Source organism: Hyaloscypha bicolor, assembly GCF_002865645.1.
Source record: "Hyaloscypha bicolor E unplaced genomic scaffold K444scaffold_58, whole genome shotgun sequence".
NCBI classification, from domain to species: domain Eukaryota; kingdom Fungi; phylum Ascomycota; class Leotiomycetes; order Helotiales; family Hyaloscyphaceae; genus Hyaloscypha; species Hyaloscypha bicolor.
This window is the reverse complement of record NW_020194560.1, coordinates 1,075,043-1,095,718: the sequence shown is the minus strand read 5'-3', so window position 1 is coordinate 1,095,718 and position 20,676 is coordinate 1,075,043. Positions and strand designations below refer to the sequence as shown.

The following is a 20,676-nucleotide window of genomic DNA, read 5'->3' as shown; positions in this document are numbered from 1 at the left end:
TGCCTACCTGTAACCCCAGGTCTTCCTCTCCAAACCTCCGTTCTTCCCAACAGATCATCGGCCGTCAATCGTGCCTCTATCCTCCAACTTCAGTCAGAAAACATGTGTCTCAAAAATATCGAGTGCTTTAAGTGTGGCCACAAGGAATACTATGGCGACATCCAGAAATGTCCTGATTGGGATAATGAAAACCAGACATGTCCAAGGCTTCGCACGGAGGATCACAGCCATAATGGTAAGTGTCCGCAGTGTAATCCAGCAGACCCGAAAGAGCGATTTTGGTACAAGGTATTTAGATATCCCCTCCTAACCAACCATTTGGCTCAGCTGACAATGTTAGCACTGTGACCAATCCAAGGTCTGTCAGCATGAGTACAATCATATGCTCACAGACGTTGAACGAGACGAGGACGAGGACGATGTCGTTCTCGTGAGTCCTCAATATGGTCTCTGCCCTGACTGCACACGCGGAGGTTACGATGTGCTCCCTGGCGGAAGCAACCCTCCTCCGAATACTGCGTCAGTCATGCCAAGAGATTTTGAGGACTTGACGAGAAAGCCATACGACGCAGTTGAAAGATTTTCCAAGATTCCGAGCTCATCTCTTCGGCCCGCCTCGCCTTCGCAACTTGGTCCAAGCCGACTTCCTTCTGACACCTACAACCCTGGAGCTAGTCGCCGAACTCCTCAATCCGCAGCAAAATCGTACCTAGGCCAAGCCGCATCGAAGTACTCAACTCAAGCACCCTCCGAATATGTAGGTACCTCTCAAGTTCCAAGCCCATCCCAAATTGCACGAGAGTCGCATCGACCCTTGCAATCTCAAGTCTCTAGAGAGTCACAACGCCCCTCCCAATCTCAAACCCCAAAGGAACCGCATCAACAGTCGCCTTCCCAGGCTCCCCGAGAGTCCCAAAGGTCTTCATATTCTGCCTCAGCTGTCTCATCTGTAAAGTCGCCGACCGCAATCTACAACCACATCTCAAAGGTGGCAGGCACAAAGGTCGCCCCCTCAGGATCCAGTTTCTATGGTCGCACGAAAGGGCCCCTAGCCGACGAAGAGGCTCCAGATCTGGAAGTGTTGTTGAATAGCGAAACGATTACGCCGTCCAGCAAACACCCCGATGAGCCGCTGAGTCCGCCTGGAGCCACAGTTTTCCCTGGCAAGTCATTTGCTCCTCGTAGAGCGTCTGCGTCGAAACAATCACAGGTGCCTTCGCGGTCAAAGATTTCAAGTGGCACATACCTGCCGAGATCAGTGATCTCGAGAGATTCGCAGATGACATCGCCTTCAAACATCGCGAGTGCCTCATCGGTGTCGAAGTCTGAAGTCCCAGGACAGACTTCGCAATTAAAGATTGCAACTGCCTCAACCGTGTCAAAGCATTCACAAGCTCACTCATCTCGCCCCCCACAGGCAAGACGGTCCGCCCTCCTCTCATATACCTCTCAGTCTGCGTCCAAGAAGCCTGCTATCGCGATGTCGCCTGCCGAGCTCCTGAAGCGCGGACCGCCGAAGAACGTGAATGCGAGTGCGTTTTATGATAATCTTGATGGCGAGGACGCGAGAGCGCGAGCGGAGGGAAGGGGACAGTCCTCTCCTCCTTTTGGAAGCGCTGCACCGAAGAGCAGCGCGTCGAGGAGTGAGACGCCGAAGGGATGAGATAATTGACGGTGGATAATGGCGGATCGGGTTTTGGCGTGATCCATGGAGCAGAGACATCAAGGTTAGGCCAATATTGGTAATGATGCAGCGAGCGGGATGCATGCCTGGCGAAAGAAGAACTGTAAGATAACTTATCTCAACGATTTTTCTTATCCAAGGGATAGCAATGCGAAGATGTTCAATAAATCACGTTGCAAATATCACAGTTTGTTTGATATTTGATGAATTGATTGTCGAACACAATCTCTTGACCGCCGAGCCCTCGAACTCCTTAGAAACTCAAGAGCTCTTAAACGCCAGAAAATGCTACTACGCAGTAGATGCACATATACAATACTATAGTGAAAGGGGAAGAAACAAATATAGTCACCCTATCGATAAAAGAGAAATGGAACCAGACCAACATTCAAACGGAATCCAACCACAGCCCCAAGTTCTATTCACACAGTGAAGAAAGGGAATCTTATCAAGAACAAGAACAAACGAGCATTGTATCTCATTTCAATCAACATCATCACTTCGTAATCCTCCTCCCACCCCATATCTATTGACGAACAGGGTCCCAACGTTGAGGTTCCCGTGCTCCTCGCGAACCTGGTGCACTACTCGGCATCGCGCCTCTACTTCCTTGGCCAGGAGCTTGATACGGCCGATATCCAGGATAGCTGGGCTCTGGCGGGCCCTGCTGGTTTGGGCTTCTCCCTGAGTATCCATTCCCATTTCCTTGAAGTGGCGGGCTTGGTCTGCCTCCTCCATTCGACGATTCGTATGACATTTGTTGAGGAGGTGGCGAGGGTCGTGATGAATATGGTTGTTGGTTATTGGTGCCGAAGTCAAAGCCGGAATTGTTGTTCAACGGCGGGGATGCCATGCGGCCCGGTTGGAAATTGTCGCCAGGATAAGGTCTATCTGAGTAGCCGCGTCCAGGATTCAGAGGACGAGCAGAGTCAGAAGAGTATTGTCTTTGTGGTTGAGGAGGGAAGGCTCTGCCGGAATTATTCGAGTTATTCGAGTATTCGCGATTTGGCTGAGGACGACCGTATCCGCCAGCTGCAGCGCCAGTAAGGCCAGCATCAGCGGCATAGGGATCTTGTTGTGGAGTACCATATCCACGGCCTTGTGCGCCAAAGTCTTGACCTTGTGGGGAACCATAACCTCTGCCTGGTCCGCCTCTCCCAGGTCCACCCCTTCCAGGCCCAGGTGGAGTCCCATATCCTCCTTTCCCATTGCCATCGTAAGCTCCTTGATTCTGCGCATATGGATCCGATGGAGGGGCCGCTCCTCCATAACCTCTCCCATTTTGTGCATACGGATCCGCGGCGGGAGGCGCTCCGCCATATGCTCTGCCATTCCCGTTGAAGGCAGCTTGATTTTGGTCGTGGTGATCTCCAGGAACATCAGAATATGCACCGCCAACAGCTTGACCTGGAGCGCCATATGGACTGTGCCCATGAACAGGACTTGGAGGCATACTTGTCCCAGCAGGTGCTGCTCCGGTCATAAGAGGAACCTTTTGCCCAGTCGCCGGATCCAATTCCCCCAACTCAACAGCATTCTTCTCTTCCTCCGTCAAGACGTGCTTCTTCGTCGCAGTCTCCCAACTAGGCATCGGAGGCAAGGCATCTTCGCTCAAGCCACCGGCCTTAGGATCAACAGCAAGTCCACTCTTTCCAACTTCGAATTGTGCGTATTGAGGAGGCTCGGGCTTCCCATGTCCGGTTGCAGCGCCAAACGCAGCACCAGACATCATCGGAGCAGGAGCCTGGTATCCTTGTCGTGGCGGAGGAAAGTATGGATCGTCGAGATGCTTCATAGGTTTGTCCTTCTTACCGGCACAGGAATCTCCGCAACAGTCGCAGCACTTCAAGAACGAAAAGCAACTGCAACAACATGAATACCCACAACAACAGCATCGAGCTATGCACGTAATGACTGACAGGATAATTAGGGAGACGACAACGATCGCGATAATGACAGGCCATCTGAGGCACCGTTAGCAGAGGCCTGGGGGAGAGGCTGGCAACACTGACTTGCAATATGATGCCTTCATGCAATTATCCCAACTCGAAAAGGAATTCTTGACACTGGACGCTTCTCCGATGATATCTCGCGGCCGCAGACTGGCCACTATTACGTCCCCAACCTTCTTCCTCATACTCCGCTCCATCGCCGTTGTAATATGAGGCATCTTGGAAGTGTCGCTGGCGTATCCACGAATGGCAATAAAAAAAACGAGAGTGATTCGCGAACGCGGAGAAAGAGTGGGTGACTGTTTCGAGGCCCGTCCCGATTGATGTACGGTCGCAGATCCTCCCTACTCCATACCCAAAAGCGGTGTTTTCAAACGTCAATTTCCAGGGCTGATGATCTTGCTGATCGTTCTCGACGCTTGAGATCCCTAAGAGGGCCCGGTTTTCTTTTGGCCTTTCGTCGCAGGAACAATCTGAAGTCGATACGGAAGGGGGACGTCCGAAGTTCGAGCGGGAGTCTGATGTTTTGTTCTCGTCGCTCTCGGGTTGCTTGGCCGTTCAAAACTGGGCAGCGCTGAAACGAGGCGGCTGGGCTGTGCAATCTCACGAGAGTTGGGGCTCGAGTCGCAACCCGACCAGCTCAAAATAGACCCTCAACTTCGATACCAGACTTGTCAAAGAACGAGAAGATGGCGCGCAACTTCAGCAGCGCATAATGGATGTCAGGGAGGGGGATAGAAAAGGAGAGACTGTAGTTGGAGCAAAGAATGGGGGGATAAAGAAGGGAGCGGGAAGAAGGAAAGTCAGGTGGCGCAGGGGGGGGAATGGAAGGGGATGAAGCTACCAAGTAGAATATTTCGTGGCCAGGCCCCGGGCTCCTGGGCGTTCACTGCCGAGCCCTGGCATTAGCGACGGCTCCAAGGTCGGCCGAACGCAAGAACGCAAGAACGCAAGAACGACCAAGGAGAAAAGTCTACTCATAGAATATTCTAAACATTTATTCATAAGTGTCACGGTAAGGCGATGTTGCAGTAGAGCTTCGATTGAGCTGAAGGCTGTTTGCCAGCCTAAAATCATTAGCTACATTCTAAGTCACGTGTAGTACCACGTGACTGGTGCCACGTAACAATAAGTTTATAAAGATTTTAGTAGTTTATTGTAATAATAGTTGCAAATTATAGTATCAAGGGAAGGGTGGCGCGGATAGCCGGAGCTAAATAAGCTCACGGAACCATTTCACACTTGCCATGCTGTTTAACAGTAATATTTTAAAAGTTATTATCGGCAAAAAAAGGCTGGCTGGGTTGGACCGACTACAGCAGACTTCAGTCAGCCTTGGCGGAACTGAACCACCCCTAATCTCAGCCTCAGCCACGCGCGGGGCTGTGAGTGAGGTGTGGCGGGAAGATGTGGGGTGGCTGTTGAGGCGGTGGAGGCGGGACGCGCGTTCATGGGTTATGGGTGATGGATGTCACGACGGCGAGGTTTGAGATCGGGATGGACGGCTTTGGAAACTATGTGGTCCATCGTGAACCTCGCATTCATGAGATATGAAAGCGTAAACCGATCAGACTTGCGTCTTGAGGCGACTCAAACCTTACGAAGTAAGGTAATTTGAAATTTGTTATTAGCATTTTGCCAGGCTTTGCCGTGAGTGACAGCTCGCTCATAACTCTCTGCACTCCATCCGCTCCTATTTTGCGCAATCGGATTTCCCCCAATAAACGTGTAGAGTCTCTCTCGATGTCTTTGCATCATCCCTCAGAAACGACAGACGTATCCCTCAACATATCAGACTTCCTCCGCCAGAGAGATGTGTGCCACCAGGACGCCCCCAAAAGAAAGCATCGCAAATTGGTATGTATCCTATCATTACACCATTCCTCGTGTCTTGTTCGTTATCCTCCCACCATCACCTTCTTGCTCCATCCTCATCCTTCATCGAATAATCCCGTCTCCCTTCTTCGGCGGCGGTCCCTGCGGAGCATCATACACCGGATCACCTCCCCGTTGAGGCTGATAGCTGTTCTGCGGTTGCTGCAACTCATACGCATTGTGTCCATAGTAGCCATCATTACTGTTGAAGGTCGTGCCTGTAGCCTGGTTGGGGATCGGTGGTTCGTAGGGAGGAGCTGCGCCGCCGTTGTAGGGTTGGTTTGGGTAATATCCTCCATTATTTCCGTACTGTTGACCGACGGGAGGCTTGTGACTCCAGTTTCCTCCCATCCAGCCAGTTCCGTACATGGGGGCCATGCCGCGACGACGGCGACGGCGACTGTTGTAGCGCCTGTTAATAGGGGTCAGTGGGGAGGTAGGTGGAAGGGAAGAGAGGAACATACGAGAAGAGGAAAGCTAGGAGAATGAACGCGGCGACGACTACACCCAAAGCGACCCATCGCCCCCAGGTATTCCATCTCGAGTAGCAGTTGCCGTAGACATCGTAGCCGTAGGAGCAGCTGTACATCGCCGTGTTAGTGGTTTTTCGCGTGCTGAGCTGAGGAGCATTTTGTGTTTGGACATTGATGGTAGAGAAGCAGAACCAAGAAGATGTCAGAGCGAGGAAGCTTACACATATCTCCTTCCAATTCTATTCAAAACCTCGTCCATGAGCATGTCCTGCATGGAGGTTGGCGCCATGGTGGGGTTGGGTGTTCGTGGTTGATTGTGGAGTGGCGGAGGAGGTGGAGTGTTGGGTTGTGCCCTGTCCCGATTGTTTCGATTGTTTCGATCAAACGACAGACACTCTGATGGATTCGCAAGTTGATGTAATCGACTTGATGGAAAATGAATTCGAGTGTCGAACAAAGACCAGATTGTCGGTCGGTCGTGCGTGTGAGTAATAAAGGTCTCGAGGTTCGCGTGATGTTGCGAAAGAGGGTGGCTGAGCTCGGATGCGGAGCTCCCTTCAGCGCCCGGCTTTCACTACGGACAGTACGTAGTACGTACTGGGGTAGTACCAGAATTGCCGCAGCCTGCAGGAGAGGACTCGAGGAGGGCCGCGGAATCAGGTGCGTCGTTCGGGCTGTGTGTGTCTGGCTGGGTGTCCGAGCAGAACAGGAGCGAGGCGAGGACCGGTATTCCACATCCATTCTTTCAATGGGGTTTTGTCTTGAGATGTGAGATCACCTTCTGAGACCCCCCTTCCGGCGACTGCATGCAGATGTTTACCAACCTCCTGCTTCCAAGATTCCATAGCCCAAGCCCAAGTCAGTTTGGCTCCGGCCACACAGAATCTGTCACGACTCACAATCTGGCATCTGGCATCTGGCATCTGGCCAACCCTTGCCGTCTCGCCGTCTCGCCGTCTCTCCGTCTCTCCGTCTCTCCGTCATCATCAAATGATCGGCGCCGAAGCAGAGCACCCTTTCCGCAGTGGCCAATCAACGTCCCTTATTTCTGCAGCAAGGGTGTCCCATGCGTCAACTGCCAACGCATCAAATGGTTGTGCGTAGTCTGAGTTGTAAAACTGTACTTGCTGCAATGAAAGTCCGGTTCTGAGTTCTCCCAATTTTTTCTTCTCTCTCAATTCTACTTCCCCCGTACACGCAATGATGTGGATTCTGAACAAGCGGCGCTTCACTCCGTTGCAAACTTGCATCATGATGTCCAACACACCGGGACCACCAAAGCATTCATCCTGCACATGACCAGGAAGAACATTTCACAAACGCAAGCTGGGCGAGACCCAAAGTCACACACCTAGAAAAATCTTGTTCGAGAGAGACCGCTACCAAGGTCGCAATATGAGTATAATATGCTAATTACAGTGCCATTCCCAATCCAGGAACACCCAAGCGATGCCTTCACCAAAGCCTCCGCAAAAATATCACCCCCGAGGAACCAGACCACGCTCGAATGCCAGAACCAAGAACAGAAAACACAAGAAATCTAGCAGCTTGCAGGCCGCTGATGCAACGAACGCAGGTCATCAAAGTCGTCTCATCGTTGCAGACATGGCGCATTCGTTAGAGAAGGGGAAGAGACAGAACGGGGAGCAACGAGATCCCTTTCGAACCAGATTTGGACGCCTATTGCGTCCTGGAGGCCGTGAGAAGATGTACGGAAAAGGTAAGAGTTGCAGTGAGCTGGGGAGATGTATTTGGTCTTCGCAGACCGGAGAGGAAGTTTTATCTTTCCTTCAGTTTTCATGATCGTCATTATTGGGGTCCCCAGAGGTTCAGCCACGAAGGGAAGGTGGAATTTGAGTTTCTAGGAAGTTTTCGACTCCACGGGACTACTTGCTGGCACGAGCAACGAGCCATTGCAACACGGCATCCAGATTCGTCTCCTCTTTCGCGCTGATCCCGTAGCAGCTCACTTCCCGGTGGGAGATGCTTTTGAGATCCAGCGCTTCGATCAACTCGTCGACGGATAATTTCTCCTCGAGATCCGATTTATTACCGAGCACGAGCAAGGGGATCCCATCCAACACCGGCTTTTCCAGGAGAAGATGGAGTTCATCCTTTGCGACCGGCAGGGCCTCGGTGTCTGCCGAATCAACGATGAACACAATGGCGTTTACACCTCGGCAGTATCTCTCCCACATGGACCGAAATCGAGGTTGCCCTCCTAGATCCCAACATTTGAGCGTCACATGGCCCTTTTGTACGCGTTTCATGTTAAATCCAACGGTTGGAATGGAACTGTAGGGGGAGAAGGATGGTCAGCCAGCATTCTCCATCGGGCCGTGTGGTGGGGGTGTCGCAGGACCCCGCCACAGCACCAAAGAGGTCGATTGCGCGATAGTGGGACATACTCAAGAGTGAATTCACCGCCCTGTTCGTCGCAGAAGAGTCAGCGTTGGCGCGATAAGGATTTGGAGTGAGTGGTGGGTGTCTTACCGCCAGAACCCTCAATAACGAGGTCTTGCCAGCATTTTGCAGGCCGATCATCGTGATATCCATCTCCGTCGCCCTACCATCAGGAAATTCGGGTCAGCATCATATTGCAGTTGCGGCACGAGAACTCCCACGCAGAGGTTTGCAAATGGGCGCGCAAGACCTGCTCCCAGACACAGCAGAGAAGACTGACCAGAACAGCCTCAACAGCCAATCATACACCCGCTTGAATAGTCCTGCCATGGTTATTCGATCGCAAAGGGGAATCGAGGATTGCCCGAGATCTTCGTTTTGGGGCGAGCAGTTGCCTGGGAGTTGCGCAAGGCTGGAGGGAGAGCAAATGGGGGGGTGGTGAAGCTTGAACCTGGAGATGTGGGATGCCGCAACTTCGCAGAAACCAGATAGTCGCAATGCAGATCGTTAATCGTATGACAGTTGCAGTCTCCGCTTGCAGCAATTGTAAAAGGAGCCCCTTCTCGCAGATGACGGTGTAGCGAACAGCTGTAGCGCAGTGAGAGATTCAAATCAAATCCGCAGAGGGGAAGACGCAGGAAAAGGCCCCTGCCCCGAGTCCAAGCTCCTCCAGTCGGCCAAGAGTATGCGGCCGAAGAACAGAAGGATTGTTGATGCTGGACGCGTCGACGGCCGTGGATTGGGGCGAACGAGCCAGAGCTGACGAGCCAGAGCAGAGCAGAGCAGAGCAAAGGCGAGAAGGTTTGAGGCTGGAGTCGGCAGGTGAGGTTCTGCACCTGGTTGTGCTGCTTGTGCTAGTAGTGCTGCTCGTGCTGCTGCTAATGCTGCTAATGCTGCTGCTGCTGCTGCTGCGTATGCTGCGTATGCTTGCTTGTGCTGCAGGTTGGAGAAAAGAAGGCGAGCTCGAGGTTTGGGTTCGGTTGGTGCAGGCTGCTCGGGCTGGGCTTGGGGAGCAGCGGCGAGGGGAACACGGGAGGGGGGGGGCGGCGGGCAGGGCAGAGGCTTCGCTGCTGGTGCTGGTGATTTGCTCCCGTGCAAGAACGCTGTGAACCTATCGTGGCTTTTCCGGGCTGTTGGCCTGGCTATTGGATGGACCCCGTGGTGTTGTGGCCAGTCGCAGCGCTGGAAGGGGCTCGATGGTGTTGCCTGACGCTATCGGGCAGGAATCAATCCGCCTCGTTAGAAACTAGTGTGAACCTTTTATCATAAGCGAGCAAAAAGTCTGGAGATGTTTTTTTGCCTGCCACGCCTGCTTAGCCTGCATCGAGCGAAAACCTCACCTCCGCCACAGCACATTGGACCGAGCCTCACGTTGGGCATTGATGACCCGGAGCTCGTAAGGAGACGAACGAACCGCACGACCGCCTATGACCTATGCATCTCCATCACATCACAATCACAGCGCAGGTGAAACCACAAGTGCTGACCCCATTACGGCTCCAGCATGCCTCCTCCTCCTTCAGCCTCCCCCACAAGCACGAGCTGGACGCACGAGTTTGACACAATCCGCAGGGAAAACCTCTTTCGAAACCCCCCGAAAGATCACACTGCATATCCAGCTCTCAAGGCCGCAATCGCCCCCCATGTCGAGTCGTTCAATGCGCTCTTTGGAGAGGACGGGCTGATTGCCCAAAGCCTACTGGACATTGGCACCAAAACATACCTCGATGGCAACGACAGAGATGGGCCTGCCGGAAAAAACAAGTTGGCGATCAAAATCAAGGAGGTCTTTGTGGAAAAATCAGTCTTGCCACCCTCGAACAAATTCTCCACTCGGAATCGAGAAATCCTGCCAGCGGAATGCCGAGAACGACATGTCACTTACCGGGGGAAGATGCGTGCCCGGTTCGAGTTCCAAATCAACAATGGAGACCCAAATGAGTTTGTTCGGGAACTTGGGCAGATACCCCTGATGTTGATGGCAAGTGGCACCCGCCAAGTTCCGGGCCAAATGCTGACAGTACTAGTCAAGTCGATGCCATCTCGAGAACAACTCCCCTGCCCTATTGGTGCAACGAAAAGAAGAGGCCGAAGAGCTGGGTGGATACTTCGTGGTCAATGGCATAGAAAAGCTCATCCGACTCTTGGTCGTCAATCGAAGAAACTTCCCAATGGCAATCGAACGGCCGTCATTCGAAGGCAGGGGACCCGCATTCACGAAGTATGGAATGATCGTGCGATCAGTACGTCCAGACCAAACATCCCAGACCAATGTTCTACATTACCTCAAGGACGGCAATATTACATTTCGGTTTTCGTGGCGGAAGGCAGAATACCTCATTCCTGTTATGATGATTTTGAAGGCGCTGGTAGAAACCAATGACCGAGAGATATTCGAAGGCCTTGTTGGATTTGCTGGATCCGAAGGATCAAATAATACATTCTTGACCGACCGAGTTGAGCTGTTACTTCGCACATACAAGAACTACGGACTCTACACGAAAAGCAAGACAAGGGCATACTTGGGAGGGAAATTTCGGGTTGTGCTCGGGGTTCCTGAAACATGGTCAAATTATGACTGTGGAACCGAATTCTTGCGAAAGGTTGTGCTTCCACATCTTGGAAATGTCAATGTTACAGAAGCACAAGATATGGACAAGTTCAAACTGTTGTTGTTTATGACAAGGAAACTGTATGCTCTAGTTGCTGGGGATTGTGCTGTGGACAATCCCGATGCTGTTCAGAACCAAGAGATCCTCCTCGGAGGATTTCTATTTGGCATGATCATCAAGGAACGGCTCGATGACTGGGTCTCAACCAGCTTGCGAGCTGCAATACGAGACTACATCCGAAAAAGCCCCGAGCATAACTTTGCCTCGCCAGACTTCCTCAAGGAATTCCCGGTCAAAATCTGCGGTCGTACAAACGAAAACATTGGAGGAGCTTTGGAATACTTCATGTCAACTGGGAATCTCATCAGTCCGACCGGCCTGGATCTGCAGCAAGTTTCGGGCTTTACTGTGGTTGCCGAGAAGATCAACTTCCTCCGATTTATCAGTCACTTTCGAATGGTACATAGAGGTAGTTTCTTTGCTCAACTGAAGACTACAACCGTGCGAAAACTTCTGCCAGAAAGTTGGGGGTTTCTCTGCCCTGTTCACACTCCTGATGGAAGTCCTTGCGGTCTGCTAAACCATCTCGCCCACAAATGCAAGATCATGACCCAAGCGGTGGACGTCTCGGCAATACCCCAGTTAATCTTTGATCTCGGAGTAGTCAGCACAGGCTCAGCATCCACGAAAGAGAGTGTTGGTGTTCTACTGGACGGGAAGATTCTCGGATGGTGCTCGCCAGAACAATCTCTCGTGATTGCTGACACTCTGCGATACTGGAAAGTCGATGGCACGCACAATGTCCCAAAGGAGCTCGAAATCTGCTTCGTTCCCAACTCGCATGGCGGTCAGTATCCCGGAATATACATGTCGTCAGCCCCAGCTCGAATGATCAGACCAGTCAAGTATCTCCCACTCGACAAGGAGGATTTTGTTGGGCCTCAAGAACAACCTTTCATGTCAATTGCTGTCACTGAGACAGAGATCATATCTGGCGAATCCACCCACGTTGAATTCGACCCTACCAACATTCTCTCCATTCTTGCAAATATGACCCCATTCTCCGACTTTAACCAATCCCCAAGAAACATGTACCAATGTCAAATGGGCAAGCAATCGATGGGAACGCCAGGGACAGCACTCCGATACAGGACCGACAACAAGACGTACCGACTCCAGACCGGACAAACGCCAATTGTTCGAGCCCCTCTCCACAACGATTACGGATTCGACAACTTCCCAAACGGTATGAATGCTGTCGTTGCTGTCATTTCATACACCGGTTACGACATGGACGACGCTATGATAATCAACAAATCAGCACACGAACGAGGCTTTGGTCATGGGACAATCTACAAGGTCAAAAAGATTGATCTTGAAGAAGGGGGCTCAAAATCCAGGTCCTCAAAAAATGTCAAGAAACTCTTTGGGTTTGCACCGGGCTCTGAGATCAAAGCCGAGATCAAGGGGCAGATCGACGAAGATGGACTGCCATACGTTGGTCGCCTTATCAAAGAAGGAGACAAGATTTGTGCTTGGCATACGGTGTCTCCTGACGGAAATGGGAACCTCGTCAATCGAGACGGAATCACACACTTTGAGAAGTACAAGGAAACTGAACTTACCTTCATCGAAGAAGTACGACTGATCGGCAACGAAAACGGTGTCGAACCTTGTCAAGCAATTTCGATTAAATTCAGAATACCCCGATCTCCAGTCATCGGTGACAAGTTCTCTTCTCGCCATGGCCAGAAGGGTGTTTGCTCTCAAAAATGGCCCAGCATCGACATGCCGTTCTCGGAATCCGGAATCCAGCCAGATGTCATCATCAACCCTCATGCTTTCCCTTCTCGGATGACGATCGGTATGTTCATCGAGTCCCTTGCTGGGAAGGCTGGCGCTCTCCATGGTTTGGCGCAGGATAGCACACCGTTCCGATTCGACGAGGAACATACCGCTGGTGATTATTTCGGTCACCAGCTCATGAAAGCTGGATACAACTATCACGGCAACGAGCCCATGTACTCCGGAATCACGGGCGAAGAATTACATGCAGACATCTACATCGGAGTTGTCTACTACCAACGTCTACGACATATGGTGAACGACAAATTCCAAGTCAGAACAACGGGACCTGTGACGCAGCTGACGGGCCAGCCCATCAAGGGAAGGAAGAAGGGTGGTGGTATTCGTGTCGGGGAAATGGAGCGAGATTCATTACTTGCACATGGTACAGCATTCCTTCTCCAGGATCGTCTTCTCAACTGCTCCGATTACACCAAATCTTGGATATGCAAACAGTGCGGGACATTCCTGTCAACTCAGCCAACCGTCTCTCAATTCGCCCCGAGAAAGAAAGGAACCGGCGTCGTGAGATGCAGAAAGTGTGCGCATAGAGCGGAGGATTGGTCAGGCAAAGGCGAGGTGTGGGAAGACGGGGATGGCCAGAGATATATTGGTGGTGATGAGACGACGATTGTTGCTGTGCCTGGGGTGTTGAAATACCTGGATGTTGAGCTTGCTGCTATGGGCATCAAGCTGAAGTATAATGTTGGCCCATGATGGGCTGTCGTGGCGTTTTGGAAGTTTTGTAGCATCTACATGGAGCATTGCTGGGTGGTTCTGGCAAAAGTTTGTAATCTCGAACTCGATCAACGACACCGTTTCCTCGAGCTCATCACGTCCTATTTATTACCTGGGCTATTCCCGACGATCTAAACTTGGAAATCGCATAAGATACAATCCTAGTGTGAGAAAGGGCGCCACTTTGTCGATCAGCTTCTGACTCGATGCCAGCACAGCGGGTTTTCCGGGGTTGCCGCTCACAGGTTCCCGCGTCTGTACTGTACTTTTCTTTTAATCACACAGCAGATCATGATTGACATCACGGAAACTTCACTTCATCCACACACGCAAACAAGAGATCGGGGAATGACTCGATCCACGACCATGCATTGTCCCGCGGTGGCAGCAGACGACTTACAAGATCTGACGAACTCGTAGGAGAAAGGGACGCGCAGCTGCCTGAGAGGGGCGTGGGTTCTCTCGCTTCGACGGTTGTCACTCATTGTACAAACCCCGATGTAACAATCGTGGCACTGGAAAGCGCCACCAGGTTCTCTCGATAACCCAAGTCAAGTTGGACATTTCCGATACTTCGCCGCCGAAAGCTCCCTCAAGTGAAGGTATAGTATATTCAAGTCCTCTTCTCTTCGGATGTCCTCGAAGTTTTGAGACATCCAATTCCACTCCCACCGATGCATGTCCAACTCAGCTTAGGACATTGAAAGCTAGGTGTCATTTTTGAGACTGCCAAGCGTTTGTGGTTGCGTTCGAAATCATGATCTTCAGAAATCCCGAAACGGGTAGTCGCAGACCTCGTTCCTGCATGTTGAAATACACGCAAGAGTCCTGCCTTCCTTCCCTCTAGTTCCAGGCACACAAGTACCACATTCGTTCCGGCTGGAATTACACCATCTTTCCTTCATTCAGCGGCTTTCTCTCAACACCATCAGCATGTCGTTCCTTTTGCTGCTCCTCCTCTCATGGATGTACCTGTTAGCATTGGTACATTCGCTTCCATTCTCTTCCTACGACTATGGCGGTATCGACCGCAGCACCACTATCAAGCGCCAGTCCCCTTCGCCGGTTGTTGTGACGGGAGTGCAAACCGGGAGCGGGCCTAATGGCTCTGTGCCATTGAGACTCGAAGTTCGGGAACTGGAACGGGATTCTACGACATGGACACTCTACATCTTGGGATTGGACATGCTGCAGTATACCAACCAGACGGAGATGTTGTCCTGGTACCAGATCACAGGTTGAAGGCCTCGGTTCTATTTCGGTCGGCCATTAACAGATACACCAGGAATCCACGGTCGTCCCTTCACTCCCTTTGATAATGTTCAACCAGTGCCTGGCAACGAGGAAAATGGATACTGTACGCATGTTTCGATCCTCTTCCCGCCATGGCATCGCCCATATCTTGCGCTCTACGAGGTTCGTGCTGCCATTGAATGTCCTGTCATGTGTTTGCTGATATTAGGTTCCTTCAGCAAATACTCTACAATTTGATTCAGCAGATTGCCCAGCTCTACCCCGCTGGACCCACTCGAGACAAGCACACTGCTGCTGCTGCAGACTTTCGCATACCATACTGGGACTGGGCTGCAGTTCCACCAGCTGGACAAAGCGTGTTCCCGTCCAGCGTTGGGGGATCGCCATACGTTGTTGTTGATGGCCCCGTTGGAACTCAAACAATTGCGAACCCTTTGTGGAGCTACCAATTCAACCCCTTGAATCCAAACGACCTTCCAGACTTCCCAGTACGTTGTTCCCGCCGCATTACATTCCTCATCACTGATTTTCGAATAGCTCAACCAATATCAGCAAACCATGAGATATCCCACCACGAAAACCGCCTCCGCTCAATCGCAAAACAATCTCGTCGCACAGCAGCTTGACAACAGTGCACCATCATTTCGTCGCAGACTGTATAATCTCTTCACAAACTATCATTCCTACGAGTACTTCAGCAACGAGGCATGGTTCAGTTCATCCAATAATCCGAACGGCTACGACTCCATCGAGTCACTTCATGATCAAATACATGGCCTGACTGGAAGTGGTGGTCACTTGTCTGTAGGTGCATAATTTCCCAACTATTCCAGAAAAATCTGTTGTCGAGCGCTGGCTGACCGACTTCCCCGTTATCTAGTACATTGACTACTCAGCTTTTGATCCAGTATTCTGGCTCCATCATGCCATGGTCGACCGATGCTTTGCAATGTGGCAGGTGCTGAATCCAGGGAGCTATGTCGTCCCGAGGCCAGCAACGTACAGCACTTTCACGACTTACGCCCACCAAACTCAGGACACCAACACCGCTTTGACACCGTTTTACAAAGACACCTTGGGGGCCTTTTGGACTTCAACTGAAGTTGCCAATACGACAACCTTCGGTTATGCTTACCCAGAGACCGTCAATTCCACCACGAGTCAGGTCATCGCCGCCATCAACAAGCTTTACGGTTCTGGAGCACAATCAGCATTCCTGCCTGGAACATTGAAAATACGGGAGTTGGATTCTACTAACTCTTGGGGGACAACCATGGAGTGGATCGCCAATATTCGGGTGCAGAAGTACGCTCTCAATGCCCCATTCTTTGTACACATATTTCTTGGTACATTTAATCCGGATCCCGCGTCGTGGTCTTTTGAACCCAACCTCGCTGGCTCTCACTTCATCTCCGTCAAAGGCCTTTCGGCAATCATGGACTCTCCTTGCAGATGTAATCCGGATCAGATGGTCTCCGGAACCATACCTCTTACCCACGCTTTGATCAACGACATCGGCGCGGGGCATTTAAAAAGCTTGGATCCCAAGGACGTCAGCCCATACCTGGCTCAGAACCTCAAGTATCGAGTCACCTTGTCTGATGACACAGCCATCGGCAATGAAGACGTGCCGAGCCTCAAAATTTCCGTTGTCAGTGTGGATGTTCAGATACCTGCGAGCACAACGGAGCTTCCGATATGGGGTGATATTAAGGGCCATATGGATGTTAGCACTGGTTAGTTTTGCATTGCATTCATTATTTCCGCTGCGTTGGGATATTGTGCATCCACGGAGCGAGTTGTACTGCGTGACTAACGAACAACGATAAGTATTTAATGTGGCCTTATTAAATTAATTCGGAAATTCTTGTACAACCTGCTTAGGTAGCGGCCCATCATTCTCCATGGCTCTTCATGTATGTTCATAGATAACTTCAAAACCTCAAGGCGAGATATGATTTCTGGTCTTATAGAGAGCTTGACTATCAGAGTCATGACGGGCTGCATTTAAGAGGGGCACGTGATGCCGAAAGCAACACGCAAATTTTCAGGCTCAGATGGGATAATTTTGACACGCAGGATATAAATGAACAGAAAAAGATCCACTTGGCCACTTGGTACAAATTTTGCCCCGGGTATACGAGAAGACCAATATATACTCGTGTTGCAGGTTGTGCCAAACCAAAAATAGGGGCACAGGGATGTGCCTGCAAGCTACGGTCTGACGTCGCACCACCTTGGCGAGCTGCACGTTCCCCAAAAGCCTGATCTTCCTTCCCACCACGCTTTCCTCCAAGAACCAAGTCTTTCTAGACTGCTTCTGCCAGATCTCCTCTCCACGATACGAATCGGTACACAGCCCCGAAGGAGCCGAGTGAGACGGGTTCTGAGTTGTACCCGTAATCCGACTCGCCACCCTACGAATGGGGCTTACACAGCCATGTTGGTGTCAGCTGGCTCGAGTCCTGCCTCGCCGAGCCGCAATCTAGGCAACGAGATCGAACGCATTGTCGAAGTTTCCATTACTCACTTAGTCGGTGAGAGAAGTTGGAGGCTTTGCAGCCTCCGTTTCCAACAGCAGAAATCGGGGACACTTTCGTGGCCAGTGACATCCTTGTAACCTTATAGTTGCTGGGAGTCACCTGGTTGGTAATGGAGGGGTGAGAATGTCAAACATTTGCCGCTGCGATGCGGTTGCTGGCTTGCAGACCAACTTAGCTTGCAGGGGGGGTTCATAGAGGCAGGTTTTATGTCATTGGAGCAGCCTTGTACAGTACACCGGGTGAGTCGACTTAAATATGCCTTGTCCCTCCGAGTTGGGTTGGGAGTCACGCACAATTCCAATTCCTGCATTCTGGTCTATTCAGTCCGCTATTTGAACAAGTCTTCCGACCCACGCTCCCCTTCAAATCTCAACCCTATTCCTATACCACGACAAGCCAGTCAAATATCAAATTAAGTCAAGATGTGTCTCTTCTCCAGCCCCAAACCGCGCCGCCGGCACGCATACATCGAGGAAACCTACATCGCACCTCGACCCGTCTCACGGCACTCTCATCATCATCACGGCCACGGCAGATCGTCATACACCGAAGTTAGAAGAACCTCTCGGCCAGTGAGCAGAGAGTATATCGCCCCTGCGAGGATGAGCCAGAGCAGCTACAGACGAAGCGCGCCTGTGGTCGTCGAGGAGAGGAGGAGCACAAGGTCTTACCGTCGATAAACCAGCAGTTTGGACTGGAATCACAGTTGGTGCCGGAGGTTCGAAAGCAATGAGAAGTCGTTTCGATAATACGATTGATGGTTTTAGCGTGGCGGAGTAAAGGCCAGGGATGAGCGTGTAAGGTACTAAGGAGTATGGTTGGTTGAGCGGGGCGCATTTGGTGGATTCATTTTTCTAGCGTATTTCGTCATATTCCAGCGTAATTTCATGGTCAGTTGAAATGTGTGTTATTTTTGAAGCTCGTGAGCATCGTTAGCTGTTGCCCAGATGAACCAATTGCGTGATGATGACGATCCCACGCTCCGGCCGTTGCAATTTCCAGACTCCAAGCAAGTCTGCCACGCCCATATCGCTTACTCTTCCAGCAACCAGACATGCGAGATTCAGAGGAAGGGAGTCGGTCACGTGATCATCAGCCAAACCGCTGACGAACTGTTTCTGCGTAGAACCCTTCAATCGATCACAAAAATTCAAACCAGCTGGGTCTACTACTGTTCCTCACCTGAGTCTTGTGCCTTTCGCCTTTCTTTGGGTCGGGAGCGTTGAACACGAGGGGTCAACTTCGGGGAAGAGGAGGGGCCCTGAAATTAAGCGAGCACTTCACTGCGAGACGACGTCATCGGTCCTTCCTCCGCATCTGCAGTCCGTAGAGACTCCTTCTTCATCCCAAAACATCAAATACAAACAAGCCAGGACCCTGAATCTGCACAGCCTCCCTGTCCAAGCAGAATTATATCCTCATATCCTGGTTCTTAATATCCGTGATCACCCATCTCCACATATTTGCAAGGTTCGTCAGTCTACCTGCAAAGTAATCAGATGACGTTGCTGAGGTCGCGACGACAAATGGGAACCATAGAACTGGAAGGTGCTGACCGGAACAACAGGAAGTCGACTCTCGATCGCATTCGAGATTCAAAATGTAAGTCAACCCGGAATGCCATGCTCTGGCACATCACCATGCGACGCAGCAATTCCCGCAAGTCGGCGGACAAGAACTCTCCTCTCAGACACCTGTAGAGACATTCCATGGCCCTTTGCTTGCCTGCGACACGTTGCTGACCTTCTGCCTCCTGCAGGAATCGAGCCCTCTCCATTCGTTCCAACAAGAATTCCAACTCCTCCTCGGGCGCCCGTCATGGCTTCAGCTTCAGTTCCCTCCGCGGTACCGTCCAACCCGAGCTGAGCAAGAAACTCTACAAACTAATTAAGTCCGAGAATCACCTCATTCAAAACTACGAAGCCGCTGGTAAAGAACGCCTTTCCATCGCAAGCCAACTCTCCGACTGGGGCGAAGCCACCACCGACGAGGCAATCAGCGATATCTCCGACAAGATTGGCGTTCTACTCTCCGAGCTTGGTGAACAAGAGGATCTCTACGCGCACAATTTGGATGACAGCAGAGCTATTTTGAAGACAATTAGGAACACCGAGAAGAGCGTCCAACCCAGTAGAGATAGCAAAGCGAGGATCCAGGATGATATTGCCAAGCTGAAGGCGAAGGAGCCGGAAAGCGCGAAGTTGGTTACATTGGAACAGGAGCTTGTTCGAGCAGAGGCAGAGAACTTAGTTGCTGAAGCACAACTTACCAACGTCGTACGTCTGCATCCTTGACACAAACCCATGCCCCATGACTCACAATTGGGACAGACTCGTCAGAAGCTGAAGGAGGCATACGCTGCCGAATTCGCAGCCACCATTGAACGCGCGGAGAAGCAAATCATCCTCGCCCGACACGGCCGCAGACTTCTCAACCTCCTCGATGATACACCTGTCGTCCCAGGAGATATTCGGCCAGCCTATGAACACACCAACCAGGCCCGTCAAATCCTCAACGACGCAGAAGATGACCTAAAGGACTGGCAGCCGGAATTGGAAGACGTTCCTTCAAATGCCGAACTCAACGACAACCTGATGCCGAGTTCAGCGAGCCAGCGCCAACAAACTCTCGAGGGAAGTGTTATGGGTGGCGAGAGCGTTGGCCATCACGTTGCTGGCGAGCATTTGGAGCAGAACGCTGATGGAAGCCGGATCTCCAGTGGAACAAGTGTTACTACAGGTCCTGTTACGCAGGCAAATTACCCTCAAAGTGAATCTGTAGTCTCGGCGGTGGCATAGGATGCTTCTTTGACGAGGGGTGGTCTTGTAAAATTGATGTATTGGCCTGTTCTTCTTTTCGGTTGCACGGGAATTGGGTTGTGTTTCGCCAAACCATTGCATACCTTACTGAGTTTCTTCAGCATGGGTAACAAAATGTAAATATAGTTTTTCCACTGTTCGGAGATGTCCTAGAAATAACTCCGAACGCTTGCTGATGCTCACGAACTAGTCAACTCACCCGCCAAAACATCCAAGAAAGCGTTGTTCACTCCCTTCCAATAAGTATTGAATCGGAAAACACGATTGAAGGAGGGACTAAGAGCCACAACTTCGGCGTTTTCTTGCATCTTATTTCTGTCATTTTTGGAAGTCTCAGAAGTTAGTCCTTGTGGTTATGTACGCATCTCCTTCCGCTGGCTCCATTTATCGAGCAAGTGCTGCAGCAAAGTTATTCACACAGACTTCCCATCAGTCCATCCTCTCCTCTGTACAAGGCCGTTTTCTTCCTACTCATTTT

At 51.3% G+C, this 20,676-nt stretch overlaps 8 protein-coding genes across 8 annotated transcripts; 4 read left to right on the top strand and 4 right to left on the bottom strand.

Annotated features, from left to right (window-relative positions):
• Positions 1–2,163: 2,163 nt before the first annotated feature.
• On the bottom strand, positions 2,164–4,165 carry K444DRAFT_389856 (uncharacterized protein). Its single transcript, XM_024872421.1, has 2 exons — positions 3,697–4,165; positions 2,164–3,648 (listed from the first exon to the last, which is right to left on the bottom strand). Exons 1-2 carry the CDS (start codon positions 3,852–3,854, stop codon positions 2,211–2,213), a joined length of 1,596 nt encoding a protein of 531 aa, XP_024737695.1. The 5' UTR covers positions 3,855–4,165; the 3' UTR covers positions 2,164–2,210.
• Positions 4,166–5,473: 1,308 nt separating this feature from the next.
• K444DRAFT_612475 (uncharacterized protein) lies at positions 5,474–6,293 on the bottom strand. The gene has a single exon (XM_024880142.1). It carries the CDS (start codon positions 5,971–5,973, stop codon positions 5,575–5,577), a length of 399 nt encoding a protein of 132 aa, XP_024737694.1. The 5' UTR covers positions 5,974–6,293; the 3' UTR covers positions 5,474–5,574.
• K444DRAFT_389131 (uncharacterized protein) lies at positions 6,115–7,082 on the bottom strand. The gene has a single exon (XM_024872420.1). The coding sequence runs from the start codon at positions 6,723–6,725 to the stop codon at positions 6,228–6,230; it is 498 nt and encodes a 165-aa protein (XP_024737693.1). The 5' UTR covers positions 6,726–7,082; the 3' UTR covers positions 6,115–6,227.
• Positions 7,083–7,870: 788 nt separating this feature from the next.
• On the bottom strand, positions 7,871–8,717 carry K444DRAFT_528075 (P-loop containing nucleoside triphosphate hydrolase protein; the record flags this gene model as incomplete). The annotated part of the gene is made up of 4 exons (XM_024874684.1): positions 7,871–8,279; positions 8,393–8,412; positions 8,478–8,550; positions 8,668–8,717. The coding sequence occupies 4 exons, from the start codon at positions 8,715–8,717 to the stop codon at positions 7,871–7,873; spliced, it is 552 nt and encodes a 183-aa protein (XP_024737692.1).
• Positions 8,718–9,891: 1,174 nt separating this feature from the next.
• K444DRAFT_642956 (beta and beta-prime subunits of DNA dependent RNA-polymerase) lies at positions 9,892–13,561 on the top strand (the record flags this gene model as incomplete). Its single annotated transcript, XM_024884799.1, has 2 exons — positions 9,892–10,368; positions 10,415–13,561. 2 exons carry the CDS (start codon positions 9,892–9,894, stop codon positions 13,559–13,561), a joined length of 3,624 nt encoding a protein of 1,207 aa, XP_024737691.1.
• Positions 13,562–14,548: 987 nt separating this feature from the next.
• On the top strand, positions 14,549–16,577 carry K444DRAFT_527963 (Di-copper centre-containing protein; the record flags this gene model as incomplete). The annotated part of the gene is made up of 5 exons (XM_024874674.1): positions 14,549–14,819; positions 14,868–14,998; positions 15,055–15,324; positions 15,374–15,640; positions 15,717–16,577. 5 exons carry the CDS (start codon positions 14,549–14,551, stop codon positions 16,575–16,577), a joined length of 1,800 nt encoding a protein of 599 aa, XP_024737690.1.
• A 921-nt stretch (positions 16,578–17,498) lies between these two features.
• Positions 17,499–18,428, top strand: K444DRAFT_612469 (uncharacterized protein). Its single transcript, XM_024880141.1, has one exon. The coding sequence runs from the start codon at positions 17,802–17,804 to the stop codon at positions 18,057–18,059; it is 258 nt and encodes an 85-aa protein (XP_024737689.1). The 5' UTR covers positions 17,499–17,801; the 3' UTR covers positions 18,060–18,428.
• Positions 18,429–18,718: 290 nt separating this feature from the next.
• K444DRAFT_612465 (uncharacterized protein) lies at positions 18,719–20,407 on the top strand. The gene is made up of 4 exons (XM_024880140.1): positions 18,719–18,849; positions 18,947–18,981; positions 19,139–19,655; positions 19,710–20,407. Coding segments are annotated over exons 2-4 (987 nt in total). The 5' UTR covers positions 18,719–18,849; positions 18,947–18,979; the 3' UTR covers positions 20,178–20,407.
• Positions 20,408–20,676: the final 269 nt, after the last annotated feature.

What these genes read in the sequence shown, in the direction of transcription:
- K444DRAFT_389856 (XM_024872421.1), bottom strand. Translation starts at nt 3,854, where the DNA reads ATGCCTCATATTACAACGGCGATGGAGCGGAGTATGAGGAAGAAGGTT. An exon ending in ATGAAGGCATCATATTGCAA is followed by an intron (nt 3,649 to 3,696) that starts GTCAGTGTTGCC and finishes ACGGTGCCTCAG; the next exon opens with ATGGCCTGTCATTATCGCGA.
- K444DRAFT_612475 (XM_024880142.1), bottom strand. Translation starts at nt 5,973, where the DNA reads ATGTTCCTCTCTTCCCTTCCACCTACCTCCCCACTGACCCCTATTAAC.
- K444DRAFT_389131 (XM_024872420.1), bottom strand. Translation starts at nt 6,725, where the DNA reads ATGGATGTGGAATACCGGTCCTCGCCTCGCTCCTGTTCTGCTCGGACA.
- K444DRAFT_612469 (XM_024880141.1), top strand. Translation starts at nt 17,802, where the DNA reads ATGTGTCTCTTCTCCAGCCCCAAACCGCGCCGCCGGCACGCATACATC.
- K444DRAFT_612465 (XM_024880140.1), top strand. An exon ending in AAGCACAACTTACCAACGTC is followed by an intron (nt 19,656 to 19,709) that starts GTACGTCTGCAT and finishes CAATTGGGACAG; the next exon opens with ACTCGTCAGAAGCTGAAGGA.